Genomic DNA, 13859 nt, shown 5'->3' on the forward strand with positions numbered 1-13859 from the left:
TGGGAATTTAAATACATGCGCTCCGTATATTCCGCGGCCTCAACGAGATGCCGCGGCGAGCCCGCACACCATCAAAATGTCCTTGAAACTTTGTGCTCGTATGGGGCTCCTAGAATTATGTAACTACCGGCGCATGGTCGAGGCCTCGAAATCCAGCCCGAGTTCGGAATGGGTGTGCTGAAATGTCCTTTTATGTCTTTTTTAGCCTGAGAAATACATACTAGGCGAAATTTAGATTGATTTCTGGCGCCGGGGATTGTTTTGGTCGGTGGTGCATGGACAGCACGAAAAAATTTCGGGGGGGGGGGCACTGAAGCCCCATAAGCCCCCCCCCCCTCTTGGCTACGCCCCTGGTGCGAAGGTAGAGAGGGACAAGAACAGCACTCTTGCAAGGTATTTTCACGGCTAAGACCCATAAGCCAAACGTTCCTATCTGATCCATAGTGTCCGAGAAAAATACTTGGCAGCACGAAATGTCGAAATGGCTTCAGCATCATAGGTCGCCTCTAAAACACGATGACCCCTCTTTTTTTCCCAGTTCTGATGCGTGGGTCTCTCTTTTCTAACAAGCGTTATCCTGGGCATGTCACTGGTTTTAACACTGATGTACATGATTTGTGCTACTCCTGGCCTCATACCTCGTAACAAATTGTAGTATGTCAAGCAATGCATTATTGTAGATAATGATGAACAATCGTTTTTCAGTAAGTCTCTTCTTTCTGTCAAAAGCTTCATGGAAATTTTATCATTAGTTTTAACTTAACGTACGTATGTTGGGACAGAATTTTTATTTTTTACACAAATCAGAAGTATCTATCGGTTCTTGTGTTGCGCCTGTTCTCAGTAACGTATTTGTGGTTTATGAATTCAAAAAAAACTTCGGTGACCTGGTCGTTAGGGTTGTGCGATGTGCTGATTTTCTTGTCATTGTAAATACATTTGACGTGCAAAGAAGAGTCGTCGATGTGTTAAATGTGTTCAGGGAATGCGTTGAAGGCCTCAGATTCATCTGTGAACTGCCTGTTGAAAAAGAGCTACAATATCTAGACTTTAGAGTGGTATTTTCTGCAGCAGACCACGTTTGCTGGCATTATTCTCCTAGGGCAGCGAAGCCTTTACTTAGATTTTCCTCTGATCACTCGAAAGTAGTAAAAAATGACATTCGTGTTTTATGCATACACTCTATGTTTAAATTGTGCCCCCAGAGGATGCAGCTTACTTTTGAGAGGCAAGTATCCAGACTAAAATGAGCAGGGTTCCCTACCGGTAATATCACAGGGGCTCTTGAAAAAGTGGCAGAATCAGTTAAAGGCAATACTAAAGAGCAGCAGTTGACATTGATCCTAAGAACAGAAAGAATGTATTGTCGCTTCCTTATGTGCATAGGCTAGCACGCGAGTTAAATAACGTGGCAATCAGATATGACGTTCATATTCCTTTTAGTGCCGGCCACAAGCTTGGTCAGATATATCCAGCCGTCCACAAAAATATGAATGGAGTGACGTGTGAAAAACGTACAGGATGCACTGTCAAGCATAAGAACTAGTGTGGATTGCAAAATTAAAGCTCTCTACAGAATACTGTGCTCTTGTGAAAACACCGGTCAAACTAGTCGTTGTTTAAACATTAGGATCCAGGAGCATGCGCTCCACGTAAAGAATGGCACTGGTTTGAAGCTGTTGTAAACCCATGCTTGACGAAACTGAGATTTTGCACCCGCGAAGTGCTCAAACAACAAAAGAAATATTTTTTTACGTGGTTTTGCAAGGCAGCAAATGCATCAGTCAACCTTCGATAGCCTTTTTTCACAGGCGGGAGTGCCTGCGAGTCAGCTCTTGATTATCCAGCCATGGGTTTGCCACGTATTTGCTTCTTTCCTTCCCGCGGCGCACGCGTGAGAGGGTTTTCCTTTCTTCGTGGTTGTCTGCTTATTCTGTTTCGTTGCAAATAAAATGCTAGCTTCCAGGCAGCGCACTTGTCTGTCGCTTTTTTGCTCGTCCACGTCTTTTTCGCACTGGTTACTTCTTTAAAGTTGCAACCACACCAACTCGCCTCGTTCTTAGTTTTGACGCTGCTGTTGACGGTTAATGCAGCAGGTATAAATACCTTGTGGACAATTCCATAAAGATCGAAGATCAGCATGGGCTTCACATGGCCAGGAACAGGACGTGTCTTTTTCCAGCGGGGTGAATTGGCCGACTTCCACAGCGACGATTGCTGTTTGGTGACAGAATAAACGTAAGCCCGTGTTTCATCACGGGTTTCAGCACTGAAGGTGAATCAGGGGTCCCCTCTGACTTATCGCGTCTGTTCCGTACAGAGAGAAAGACTGTGGAACTTGTGTTTGTCGGTGAGCAGTCTTGGCAAAAATACGGCAGAAATGCATCTCATGTTAAAAGCGTTCCAACAAAATTGGCTGAAACGTGCCGTATGATTATCCTGCCATATCGTAGACATAGTAAGCCTGCGATTAGCAAGGATAACTGTCCTTATCCGATGGCGTGCAGTTCTGGTCATCGTCGTCAACAAACGTCTTTTTGAAGAAGTTATGTCACGCCGCGCTTTCAATCAACTCGAAAGCTTCCTGTAACATAGGATGCGTTCTTGCCATACATTTTAACAAAATTTTATGCAGATTATATGCTTACGAAAGTCCGTCTTATTTGTTGAAAAAAAATGTGGCGAATCAGTAAATCATAGCGTTGCAAAATCAGACTCAGCAAAACACTTCCATTCAGCTGCACGCTTGTCAGCGCGAACACTGCACATCTGGCGACGGAAAGGTGTACTACACTCGGCGCATGCTTTTTACATTTCATTTGAGTAGCCCCTCGTGCACTAATTCTCGTACAGCATTGCCTGCCCACGACTGCGTTGTTTTGCCCACACGCATTCTCTAATTTGTTTCTGTCCGCGACCACGACCCTTCACTGTGCGTCACGCCGGTCTTACGCAGAGCCGGGCCACACAGCCTGTGTGAACATCGCCGGCGGCCTTTCGAGTCGACTGCGAGACGCCGTGTTCGAAGGTATTGTCTGCTGGCTCGCGCTGTGCTCAGTCAGCGCGGAAGGTGCTTTCATTCACGCCCCAGTGTGAACTGGCCTTAAGAGCGGAGGCATGTCTCTTACGAACCTATATAGCTCGCCTTGCTTGGTAATATGGAAACGTATCGCAGTGCCGTTCGAACATTCTGTGTAAATGTACGGCCGTTCCTAGTGAAGTGCTTCAAAGTAGTCTGTATGTTGTGGTGAAAAATACAACTCCTACACTTTGTTTTTATTCGGGAGCATTTACTACAAGGCATATGGAATACAAAAGAGTGAAATATAAACTTCCAACTGTGCGCCGTGCAACAATGATAGGCAAACTTGCTGCCTAGCACCCCACAGCTATTACACTCAGCATATTGAAAGCGATCCAGCTCGTGTATAGCATAGATGCTATCGGCATGCATTTAATTGAGGAAAAAATTTATCCCAAGAAAATTGAACTTAGGTAAACAGAGAATGTGCCTCTACTTTGCAGGCTATCGACCGCTCAAGATCTGGAGCGCGTATTCACGTGCAGAGAGTTTATGAAATGGAAGAGAGAACAATAACAGAAATGTATTTTGTGTATATTCGCTCCGTCGGGTCTATATGCTGAAGAAATTTTTCTCACGCGACATTCAGCTTAGTAAAAAGGCGAAACTACCACCTCCAACGCCTCTGTAGTGAAGCAACGTCCACATTGTGTTAGGGGCGAAATGATATCGGGTGACCCAACTGATACGGAATTTAAGCTTTCTTTTATCTTTTATAAAGCCAAGTTTTCTATCCAGATGAAACTGTGTTGGTGGAGACCACTAAAATAAAAGCACCCAGTATGTTTATTTTCTTCTAATTTGCAGGAGTTATTTCAGTAGATATTAATTACGTTTGTGGTCACAATCTCAATACAAGGTCTCAGCTCATTTGAAAATATGACAGTGCAATGTTTGCGACGCGTTACTTGAACACATTTTCTCATATTTGAAAAAAACCTACGGATTACGCAAGTGGTGGGGCGCAGCGCCTTTTTCAAGGTTTCGCGGGCTTTCTTTTAGGCAGAGACAAATGTGAACCGCAACGCGTCTCAATATAACTTGGAGTGATGTTGCCCTCTACAGTCATTGTACTGACGTTATAGCCTGAAAGTTATAATAAAAATTCTATTTAGTTCGCACTACGTACTTAACGTGAAACTAAAGTACTGAAAACTTCAGCAAGTTGTTAACAATATATAGTTGGCCGCACCATCGCACGAGGCTTAGCTGTTTCTAAAGAAGCACAAGGAGATATATTATGTGAGCCGTATTAGTAAATTATCCTTCAACAATGCTAAAAATGCATTTGAATTGCAAACACGTTCGTGTATTTATGTTCAGGTGGACGTCAATGAACCACTGGCGGTCAAGATTAATCCGGAGTTTCCCACTACGGTGGGCCTCCTAATCAGATTGTTGTTTCGGCACGTAAAGTCCTGGAACTTATTCTTGCCTTCTGTCGTGGTCGTCGTGAGATAGCGCAAAGGGCGCGTGCACACACCATTACTGGCTTGCAGGGAAAAGAAAGACGTTAAGGGAAGCGTACGTCCTCCACGAGCACGTTTTATTGTTTTCTTCTTGTCTTTGTAAAATATTTCTCTAACGCCATTTCATTCACCGCAGTTGTCTCGATCTGCCATCAAGAAAGGAAGAAAGTTACATCGCGGTAGCATTTGCAAAATACAAGGATATTAGCGAGTGGGAGCAATAAAAAATTAAACACTATGTTTTGTCAGTGTAACAGGCAGTAAACAACGTGTAAAAGCTGGATAAAAATGGTGCAACTTTCCTGAAACACACCTCGAGCGGGACAAGTTTACACTGAAGCTCCACTACATTAGCCTTTGCAAGCGCGCACAATCCATCTGCGCAGGCCGCCACTGGGGTGCACGGCCGTTCGACGAGTCTCGCACCCACCGCCGGTGTTGAAAGCCTTTGGGCACGCAACGGTAGCCGCAATGCGGGGCTCGCACGTGGCAATACACTGTGCCCGCGTCGGGGAAAGCGCTTCGTCACGGCGGGCCAACAACGAGCGTGCACAATCGGAAAGAGTCGGGCGAATGCAAACGCTCACCGCTGAACTCCCGCACTTGTTTCTCGTCGATCCACAGGGAGAAGTCGTCGTTCCTAGGCTTCACGCGTCCCGCGTCGGCGGCGACCAGCAGCAGCAGCAGCAGCAGCAGCACGGCCATGCTGAGCGGCGGCCGACCCCGACGAGCTCCCCCGCGAGACTGGCCCTTCCCCCGCGACCGGCTCCGGGTGTCTCCCTCTCCCGGCCATTTCCGTCTGGACGCGGGTGGGAGCGGCCCACGGAGCGGACGTGCGCCACCGAGTGACGAACGACGCGGTGCCGAACGTCGGACAGCTCTTGTTTGGACACTGGCTGGTGTGGCGAAACAAATCGGCTTTTCACGCACGCGGGAACAGCGCGGCTGGGAACAGACGTGGCTTCACCGCGAAAGTTCTGCGAATGCCTGAACACGCTCGGACTCGAACTAGGAAAGTACAGCGCCCACTAAAGGCAATTTCACATGGCGTGATTGGGGCGAAAAAAATCGTCCTGCCGCGCACGTCGCCGAGCGAATTTCGCCGACAGCTTTCACGTGCGACAGCGCGATTTCCGTCGTAGCGATGCGCTCACGATGCGCTCGCAGTATCCTTGCCTTCATCGTTAAATAAAAACAATAAGGAAACTCGTTAAACATTCCAATTTTCCTATTATTACTCGATGATAGAATAAGTACACCATTTTTTTCACGTTTAAAAGCGTTGAGACTTCGCGACAGCTTCCAGGTGCGGTGAGTGAGACGCTGCACAACACCGCAAGTATGAGCGTGCGGCTTGTGCGCCGTCGGTGGGGTGGTTCTGTTTAGTACACTCTAGTTTCGTAGTTACTATGGAAGTCACAACTTCTTTCCTGCATGAGTGTATGCTTTTACAGAAGAACAAGCTACTATCGAGTGTGCACGTATGAGGAACTAGCACAATTTGTAGCGAATAAGAGGTTTACGACGGTGGTGATCGAGTGGGTACGTGCCTCATGTTGAAGCGGCGTCCTTCCGCCGACCAGGATAGCATGCAGCTTCACCTTTTAACCGAATAGTGTAAGTGGAAGAAAACAAAAATGTTTTGAAGCTTCTAAGCCCTAGACACTGGTGGGTACGCCCTATTAATATACAATAAAACTGGCAGAGCTACCAACGCGTGAGAAAACAGGAAAGCGCCTATCTTTGCGGCGCGTTGTTTCGTCACACACATTGCCCCTCTCAAATCGCGCTGGTCGCTGCAACTCAGTCACGGCGCGACCAACTTGTTGGAACCAGTCGCGGAGAGGACACGACGTCGCGACAGTCGCTGAGCGACGGAATTCGCTGTATCACTGACTGAAAATCACGCCACGTGAAACAGCCTTAAGACGATCACGAGTGGGACAACGACACAGGACAAGCGTCTTAGTTGGCGCTGTTCTTTCCTAGTATGCACCGTCTAGACCAAACGAATGTTGTTCTCAACTTTGGGACTCGCGCAAAAATCGTTTTTGGGCAAAAGAAGCATTCGCTCCTAGCCCCACTTTCTGTACGAGCAGTGTAATTTTTCGTCTTTGCAAAACCTGTTCGAAATTAGCATGCGAAACATGCGAATTCGCATGCAAACGATGATTTCCAAGAAGAAGGCTACATTGCGTACTGGAGTGTTCCTGTGGTTCTGGATCACATAAAGAGTCCCCATTCGCCGACTAGAAGGTTACTCCCATACGGATGTTTCCACAAGACAATGCCATCATGAAGCGTGAACTAATAAGCACCTCGCTGGGCCGGCGCCCTTCTTCGCACCATGGCCTGGTGTTCTCCAAGAAGGGAGATATAACTTGATGTATAAAGTTCAGATCGCTAGCATCACTTGAAACCCAACGGACGAGGAAACGAAGTCGTGCATAACGAGCAGGCCTTTTAACCTTTCTGGATAAAGAAACGCTTTCATACACCAGCCTAAATGGTTCAAAATAGAAAGCTCACGGCATTACATCGTCTTTCATTTTTTTTTCTTTTTGCGTCGTTCCCGTCTCTCTTTCTGCTCTCGCTTAGGTCCCCTTGACTTTTCTCACAATTCATGACCTCGGGCAGGTAATTACGTTCACATTTATTGCTGCATGAGCGCACTGACATTCTATACTATCATCATCAACCTATTTTGTGTCCAGTGCAGTACGAAGACCCCTCCCAGCGATCTCCAATTACCCCTGTCGTCCGACAACCGATTGCAGCTAGCGCCTGGGAATTTCCTAATTTCATCGCTCCACCTAGTCTTCTGCCGTCCTCGACTGCGCTTCCCTTCTCTTTCCACCGATTCTGCAAGCGTAGCGGTACACCGGTTATCTAACCTACGCATTGCATGAGCTGCACCATCAGCGGACGCTACGCACGGATCATGCGTCTCTGAAAGTGTTCTGCTTTCGGACGTGCAAAACATCCCGACCTTACTTGGAACAGCAGTACACCGCTCTCTGAAATATCATAAAGCTTTTCCCTTCTAAAACTGTCTTTTTGTTTAATTGTTCTTTTCAATAAAGTTCAAAAGCAAGGTTCCCGTGCATTGCGCCTGTCCAGTATTTAGTTCCGGCGTATCGGACTTGGAGTCAAAAATAATTTTTTTTTTGTTGCCGGTCCCAACCATGCTGCCGCAAAACTCACCGCTAGCGGACAACCATGTAAAAATGTACGGAAAGGTTTTGCGGGATGTTGTATAAAACCGCCACAAAACAGGCGACCCTAGTTTCCGGCCGCAGGGCGGACAGCCTAAACTCGGGGCTGTTCCGCTGCAGGTCCCGAGCTGGGGTGCGATCGGAGATGGTTGTTCGGCGCGTTCGTTCGGTTACCGGCGCGCCCGATTGGCCTACTCCGCGCCGACGTGGCCAGCCGCGGGGCGAGGCTACGTTTTTGGTGACGTCAAAATGACGACACGCTCCTTTCAATCATCCTCCCACAGAGCATTTCGTCTATAGGCGCCGAACGCGACGGGAGTTGAGAAATTTGGAGCGATCATCGCTCGTTACGAGACCGGCTTCGCATGGCGCGTCTGGTGGATTGGATTAGATCCAAATGGCGGCTTCGGCAGCTTCGGCAAAAGGGTTCCTACGCCACGAACACCATGATCGTAAGTATTGTTCTGCATTGTATCCTTAGTCATATTTTTTTTCGTTTGTGTCGCAGTAATTTACCATTTCACTCGGACTGTTGCAACAGAATCTAGTCGGAGCGATATTCGCGATCTATCCACAACGGGAATTGATTCGTTTTAAGGATACATCGCGATGGAACAGTGATGAAATGCTGTGGTGCGGGACACACTGCGGTTCAGCGGTCTCCACAGCGCATGAGATTGACGTTGCTCGATCGCGGAGTATCCCGGAAGCTTGATTCACGATGTCGATGGATTCAAAACATCGCTCCTGCTGGATTATGCCGTAGTACTCACTGTTCATTGCTGCGGTCCTGCGTCCTCGTTCAATGTGCACGCGTTTAATCATGGGCGCTACATGTTGCAATACATGTGCCATTTAATAGCACTAAAGGAGTTCTTCTATTCCGGTTTTGTGCCTGCATTTTTTCATGTTGGGTGGTGTTGTGGAACATTAGCTGAAACATATAACAGTAATGTGGGTAAACGCGGGGGTGCCAGCAAGTTGTGACGTTCCGAGCAGTTAACAGGTGGGCTAGCCTTTGACAGTGCCCTGACGAAAAGAAGTAAAACTCTTGCTTGGGCTAGTTGGTTCATGCTTGGATTAGTAAAGGCAAGGCGCAGGAGACCGGGACTCAAGAAGAGTACTATCCTTTGCGCTCTTCTTCTTGAGTCCCGGTCTCCTGCGCCTTGCCTTTACTAATCCAAGACGAAAACAAGTGCGCGTGTTGAAACTTTAACTACGAGTCCTTCCATGTCCGAAATTTGTTCATATCAGTATTTGAACAGTCTGTGACAGTGTGCGGATATTCAGTTAGGTTCATATAACAAAGTGCTTTAAAGGACTTGTATGACAACTGTTTGCACTAATTTTTAATCTGCAGACTTGCAGTGCAGACCTCTGGATCGAAGACATCAACCCTTGCCTCAGGGGTCCTGTCATGATTCATGGGTGTGGCGTAGAAACCATCTCCGTGCATACCGTGAAGCAGAACTGAGCCCTAGTGAATGTTTGCTGGGTAAGTGCTGGAAATGTGCGCCACAATGAAGTAGATATCGCTAAAACTGTCACACTGCCCTTGCGCAAGAGACTCCGGCTACCCTTGGAGCCGTGGCTCTTGACACCAGTGCCGGGGCATCCAGCTGGCAGCACCCCTGAAGGCCTCTACAACAAGGAGCAGCACACCGCCATGCGCAATGTCGTGGAGAAGTGCATCGGGGTCCTAAAGAGCAGGTTCCGATGCTTGCAGCGTTACCGCGCCCTGCTCTACAACCCCGATCGAGCGGCGACCATCATTGCCGCTTGTACAGCTGCTGACAACATTGCCTTGGCGGCACGTGAGCCTGCCCCGGAAGAGGACAATGACGACAGTGACGTGCCTCCAGCTGTCCAGGAGACTGTAGATCTGGCCGACCCGCCAGCACCACCACCGCGGGAGCTGTACCTGAGGGGCCAGCAGCAGCGCAACCGCGTGGTGAACCTTCTTCAAGGACCACGGGGCGTTCATTTTGATCACCTCCGGAGGGTACGCCGCCGCTTGCGGCGAGCTCGTCGGCAACGGTCAATACAATGCTGCAACTGTTTGGTACACTAATTTTTAAAATTTTTTTCACAGGTGGGAAAAGAAAGTGAAACGAACGCTGTCTGTATGCCAAAGTTTACAAGCACTATTGGTGTGGGCTCATTAGCCAATGTGAATTTATTAGTCAACGACAAGCAATACAATGCGATGTTCCCTCCCCGGAGTATCACGCTGCGACTCAGTTTGTTTTGTTCTCCAGTCTGATGCAGTATTTTTGGCACAATAACATCTTGTGCATTAGGTACCCATCTCACCGAAACCATGTTCTTTCAATGAATCACCCTATGGCTGCACAAGCTTCTGCACAATGCCATCCTGATAAACTGTGCATATTATTTATGCATGGCAAAAACTGTGTACAAGAAAGAAGCATACCACAAGTGCATATGCCATGTGCTTCATTCTTGTCCTTCTCTTTAGCACACAATAACTTCCTATCCTTTCTATGAAGTATGTTGGCGAACACTTATGCACACGCAGTGGCTTAACTGTGAATGGGACACGGTGTCAGAGTTTGTCACCGAGCCAAAGTGACCACCTCACAAACTGGCGGGCAGTGCGAAAAAGCCTGTTTGAATCGGGGCTGGAACGCGGGCAAGTGGGAATACTGAATCATGCTTTAAAAAAATTAAATGCACAACATGAGCGCCATCTTAGAACTGAAATTGTATCGGAACTGCGCAGTATAATATAGTTGAGTAAAAGAAAATTGCCCTTACTGTAAGGTAAAAAGAAAGAAGAGAGTCATTTTCGAATATACGTAGAGACATTAAGAGGTGCCTGCCTCTCCTCTGCACAGACATACACACATAGCACAACAAAGTCGCAGCAATACACAAAAACAAACTCGCACAAGTATTTAAGAAGTCGCGACACAAAACCTATTGCACAGTCCAAGTTCTCAAGTGCCCTCATGTAGAACGCGATGTTTTTTGAAAGTATACAAAAAAGGCGACCTTTGTTGCTTGTTTAAACATATACACAATAACCTTTGCTGCAGATTTAAAACTATACACAAGGACCTTTGCTGCAGATTTAAAACTATACACAACAACCTTTGCTGCAGATTTAAAACTATACACAACAAGCTGTGCTGCAGATTTAAAACTATACACAACCTTCGCTGAAGATAAAAAAAAAAGATGCACTACAGACCTAAAAAAAACTGCAACAGCCCTTGCTGCAGATAAAAAAAACTGCAACAGCCTTTGCTGCAGGTAAAAGAAAAACTGCAACAGCCTTTGGTGCAGGTAAACGAAAAACTGCAACAGCCTTTGCTGCAGGTAAAAAAAGAAAACTGCAACAACCTTTGCTGCAGGTAAAAAAAAAACTGCAACAGCCTTTGCTGCAGGTAAAAAAAAAACTGCAACAGCCTTTGCTGCAGGTAAAACAAGATTACACAATGTGATAAATTATTCTGCAGGCCGCTGCAGTGCCGCAGCAATGGCCCGCGAAAGTACCGCCACGCTGCGCAGCTTCTGCAACGCCTGGCCCTGTTGCTGCAGGATGGTCTCCAGGGCTGAAGCCTGCCGGTCTGCAGCCTCCCTGTGCAGCCTGGCCTCGGTGGCCAGTTGTTCCAGGGCGACGGCCTGGCGCGTGGCTGCATCCCGGAACTCGGCAATCAGCTGGGAACGAAGAAATACGTCGCCAATGTCACCTCAAAATTCTTCGCTACCGACACTTTGCTGGGAGCTTCTGTTTATGGATAGTCTCAGCGTGCACAACACTTTCTCTCCGCTGAAAATCCACTGGCCCAGCGGCATCTGTCAATGGTGCCGAGTTCAGCACACAGCCAATTCCCGTTGTTTGGACAGACCATACTGGTGCCGGAATTCATTTTCTGTCACCTCCTCGAACGCATCTCACACCTCCAAGAAGAAGAAACCAAACAGCCCTTCTCAGGGCACGCACCAGTTTGCCTGGCGGGCGGTTTCGCAGTATCAGCGATTCTCTGTCCTATATATATCGTGCTCCAGCATGCAAAACATACCTCAATGAATGATTGATGAAGGCGTGCAGATGTGGCATTATAAGTGCATAAATGTACATTTGTGCTTGGTGACTATGCTGATAATTTAATTCCTTACATACTTAGGTTTTCTTTTCTGTAGGGCTGTGCAAATAGTAAATGCTTGGTACGAATTAATTTTGAAGAAAATACCCAATAGAAAGACACTGCATCGAATATTGTAAAATAGGAAATATTCTTCCGTAAATTCCCTTAATTTAAATTTGCGCACATTCGCCATAAAGTTTTTGTTAAATTTCAAGGCAGAATAGCTGTTCATTGCACTTCAATGTTATTGAGAAAAAATTCTCGGTTACATCCATTTCCATCCTATCTCTATTTGAGATATATCTCCAGTGCACAGAAATATTATCCACGAACCGTGTTGGTTTGCTGCTGCTGCTCACTGCTCCGGGTGTGCAGCTCCACTAGACGTGGGAGTGCCTCACGGGCACTCGCCGGCGGCACTCGGTGGCGCCTTTTGCGTTGTGGTGCTGAAAGCATGCAAGTTATGCTATTTTTGACAGCAGTAGCCTATGTAACTCATGTTTAAAAGGACTGACTTGATAAGAAGCTTCACATGCCAATGGGCGATTCCATTAAACTGTTAATATTGGTACAGCTAACAGGACAAGGTGACTCCAACATACGAGCTGGGGCACTCACGCACTCCTGGGCCGCATCCCGGTCGGCTACACCATTGGCACCGCGTGCAACGCTCTGAAAAGCCCGTTCAAGTAAGACACTGCTTTAAGGACACCGAGTGCAATAAACGAAAAAAGAAATGCGAAGTGCGCAAATTCACCTGCAAGCCGCTGGTACCGGGCGTCTCGCCAACCGAAACTGTAGACTGGGCGGGCAATGACTGCATGGGCTGAAGGGGCTGGAAGTCCCCAGCGAGAGCTCGCTCCTGCAGGCTTTCATCAAGGGGGACCAAGTGTAAGCATGTGTTAAGAATGTGCCACATAACTTCTCTGCGCGCATAACGATGTCTGTACCAACAGCTACTAATCATATCTGATGCGGATTAATGTAGCGAGTGTGCACGTAATGGGGGCAGTGGCGCAGTTAGATTTTTTTTCGAGGGGTGTTTGGAAACATGGCATCCTTGCACATAAAGACCTTTGAGAACGGGGGTGGGGGGCGTTGTAACATTCGCGGTGCTGGTCGCACTCTCCGTTGCAATCTACAGATCAGATTGCCCCGCTTGCCACGATATCTTTCTTTATTTTTGCCACTCCTCGATTGGCTGCTTAGCGCTTAAAAAGCGCGTCGCCGACCGAATAAATGTGATCGTCTTCCTGGCGCTGCGTCGGTCGTCTTTTCCCTGGGCCGGTCGACCTGCCGCCCTCGGCGTCTCGCCGTCGAATACGCAACAGCTGGTGGCAGCGGTGGGATACGAGCGGGTTCGGTGTGCCAGCCACTGTCTATGCCCCTCAGTCGATGGTCTCGAGTCGAGTTTCGAGCACGTAGGTTCCTCTAATATGCCTCAAAATCTAAGTTCACGGGCGTCCTTTCAGGACTGCAGATTCGACTGTCTCCGACAAAGTTCTAAGCAACACCGCCCTAGCATGCCAACTACCGTTGGGGCCGGGTGACCCGTTCCTAAACGTTTGTAGGCAAATGAACCCGCTTTTTATGGTCCGACGCGACACGCAAGCGGATATTTTCGACGCCTAATGTGAGCTACACACCGTGTCACGACAAACGACACACCGTAATACGCATTCTGTCACCGTAGGGCGCGTCGCATTGAACCTCGCTTGCCGAATTTCTGATGGTCACAAAGTGCTAGTTCACAACACTTAGCCGATAACAGTATTCTATGCCAGTGCTTACCGCCTCCGAACGCTCGTACAAAGCGGTTCGCCCACCATCCACCCGCGCGGTTCCGGTTAGCTGCAGGATGCGGTCGCCTCCGGTTCCCCTGTAAATAACAAACCGAGCGTATAAGATGACCGGCTGAAACAACTCCGCGCACACTCACCTTTGCTGCTGCCTGACAAGGGCTAGCGCCTGGTTTACG

General features: G+C 47.9%; 1 protein-coding gene and 2 long non-coding RNA genes across 18 annotated transcripts in view; 2 read left to right on the top strand and 1 right to left on the bottom strand.

Moving 5' to 3' along the window:
* shf (WNT inhibitory factor 1) overlaps positions 1-5274 on the bottom strand; it is a 506799-nt gene extending 501525 nt beyond the window's left edge. For 14 of the 16 annotated variants that reach the window (XR_010564459.1, XR_010564460.1, XM_070541351.1 and 11 more), the window contains exon 1: positions 5139-5274. Coding sequence is in view for 13 of the 16 variants with exons in the window: in XM_070541351.1 (XP_070397452.1) it covers positions 5139-5256 (118 nt within the window). In the remaining 3 variants the exon portion in view is untranslated. Of the gene's footprint in view, positions 1-2106; positions 2235-5138 lie in introns of those variants that run through there. The other 2 variants (XM_065432226.1, XM_065432222.1) reach the window with 2 other exon arrangements.
* LOC135902247 (uncharacterized) lies at positions 2800-5774 on the top strand. The gene is made up of 2 exons (XR_010564461.1): positions 2800-3028; positions 5176-5774. It is a non-coding gene; the product is annotated as an uncharacterized lncRNA (long non-coding RNA).
* Positions 5775-9433: 3659 nt separating this feature from the next.
* On the top strand, positions 9434-11887 carry LOC135902286 (uncharacterized). Its single transcript, XR_010564476.1, has 2 exons — positions 9434-9828; positions 11249-11887. It is a non-coding gene; the product is annotated as an uncharacterized lncRNA (long non-coding RNA).
* The last annotated feature ends 1972 nt before the right edge of the window (positions 11888-13859 follow it).

Source organism: Dermacentor albipictus, chromosome 6, assembly GCF_038994185.2.
Source record: "Dermacentor albipictus isolate Rhodes 1998 colony chromosome 6, USDA_Dalb.pri_finalv2, whole genome shotgun sequence".
Classification (NCBI taxonomy): Eukaryota; Metazoa; Arthropoda; class Arachnida; order Ixodida; family Ixodidae; genus Dermacentor; species Dermacentor albipictus.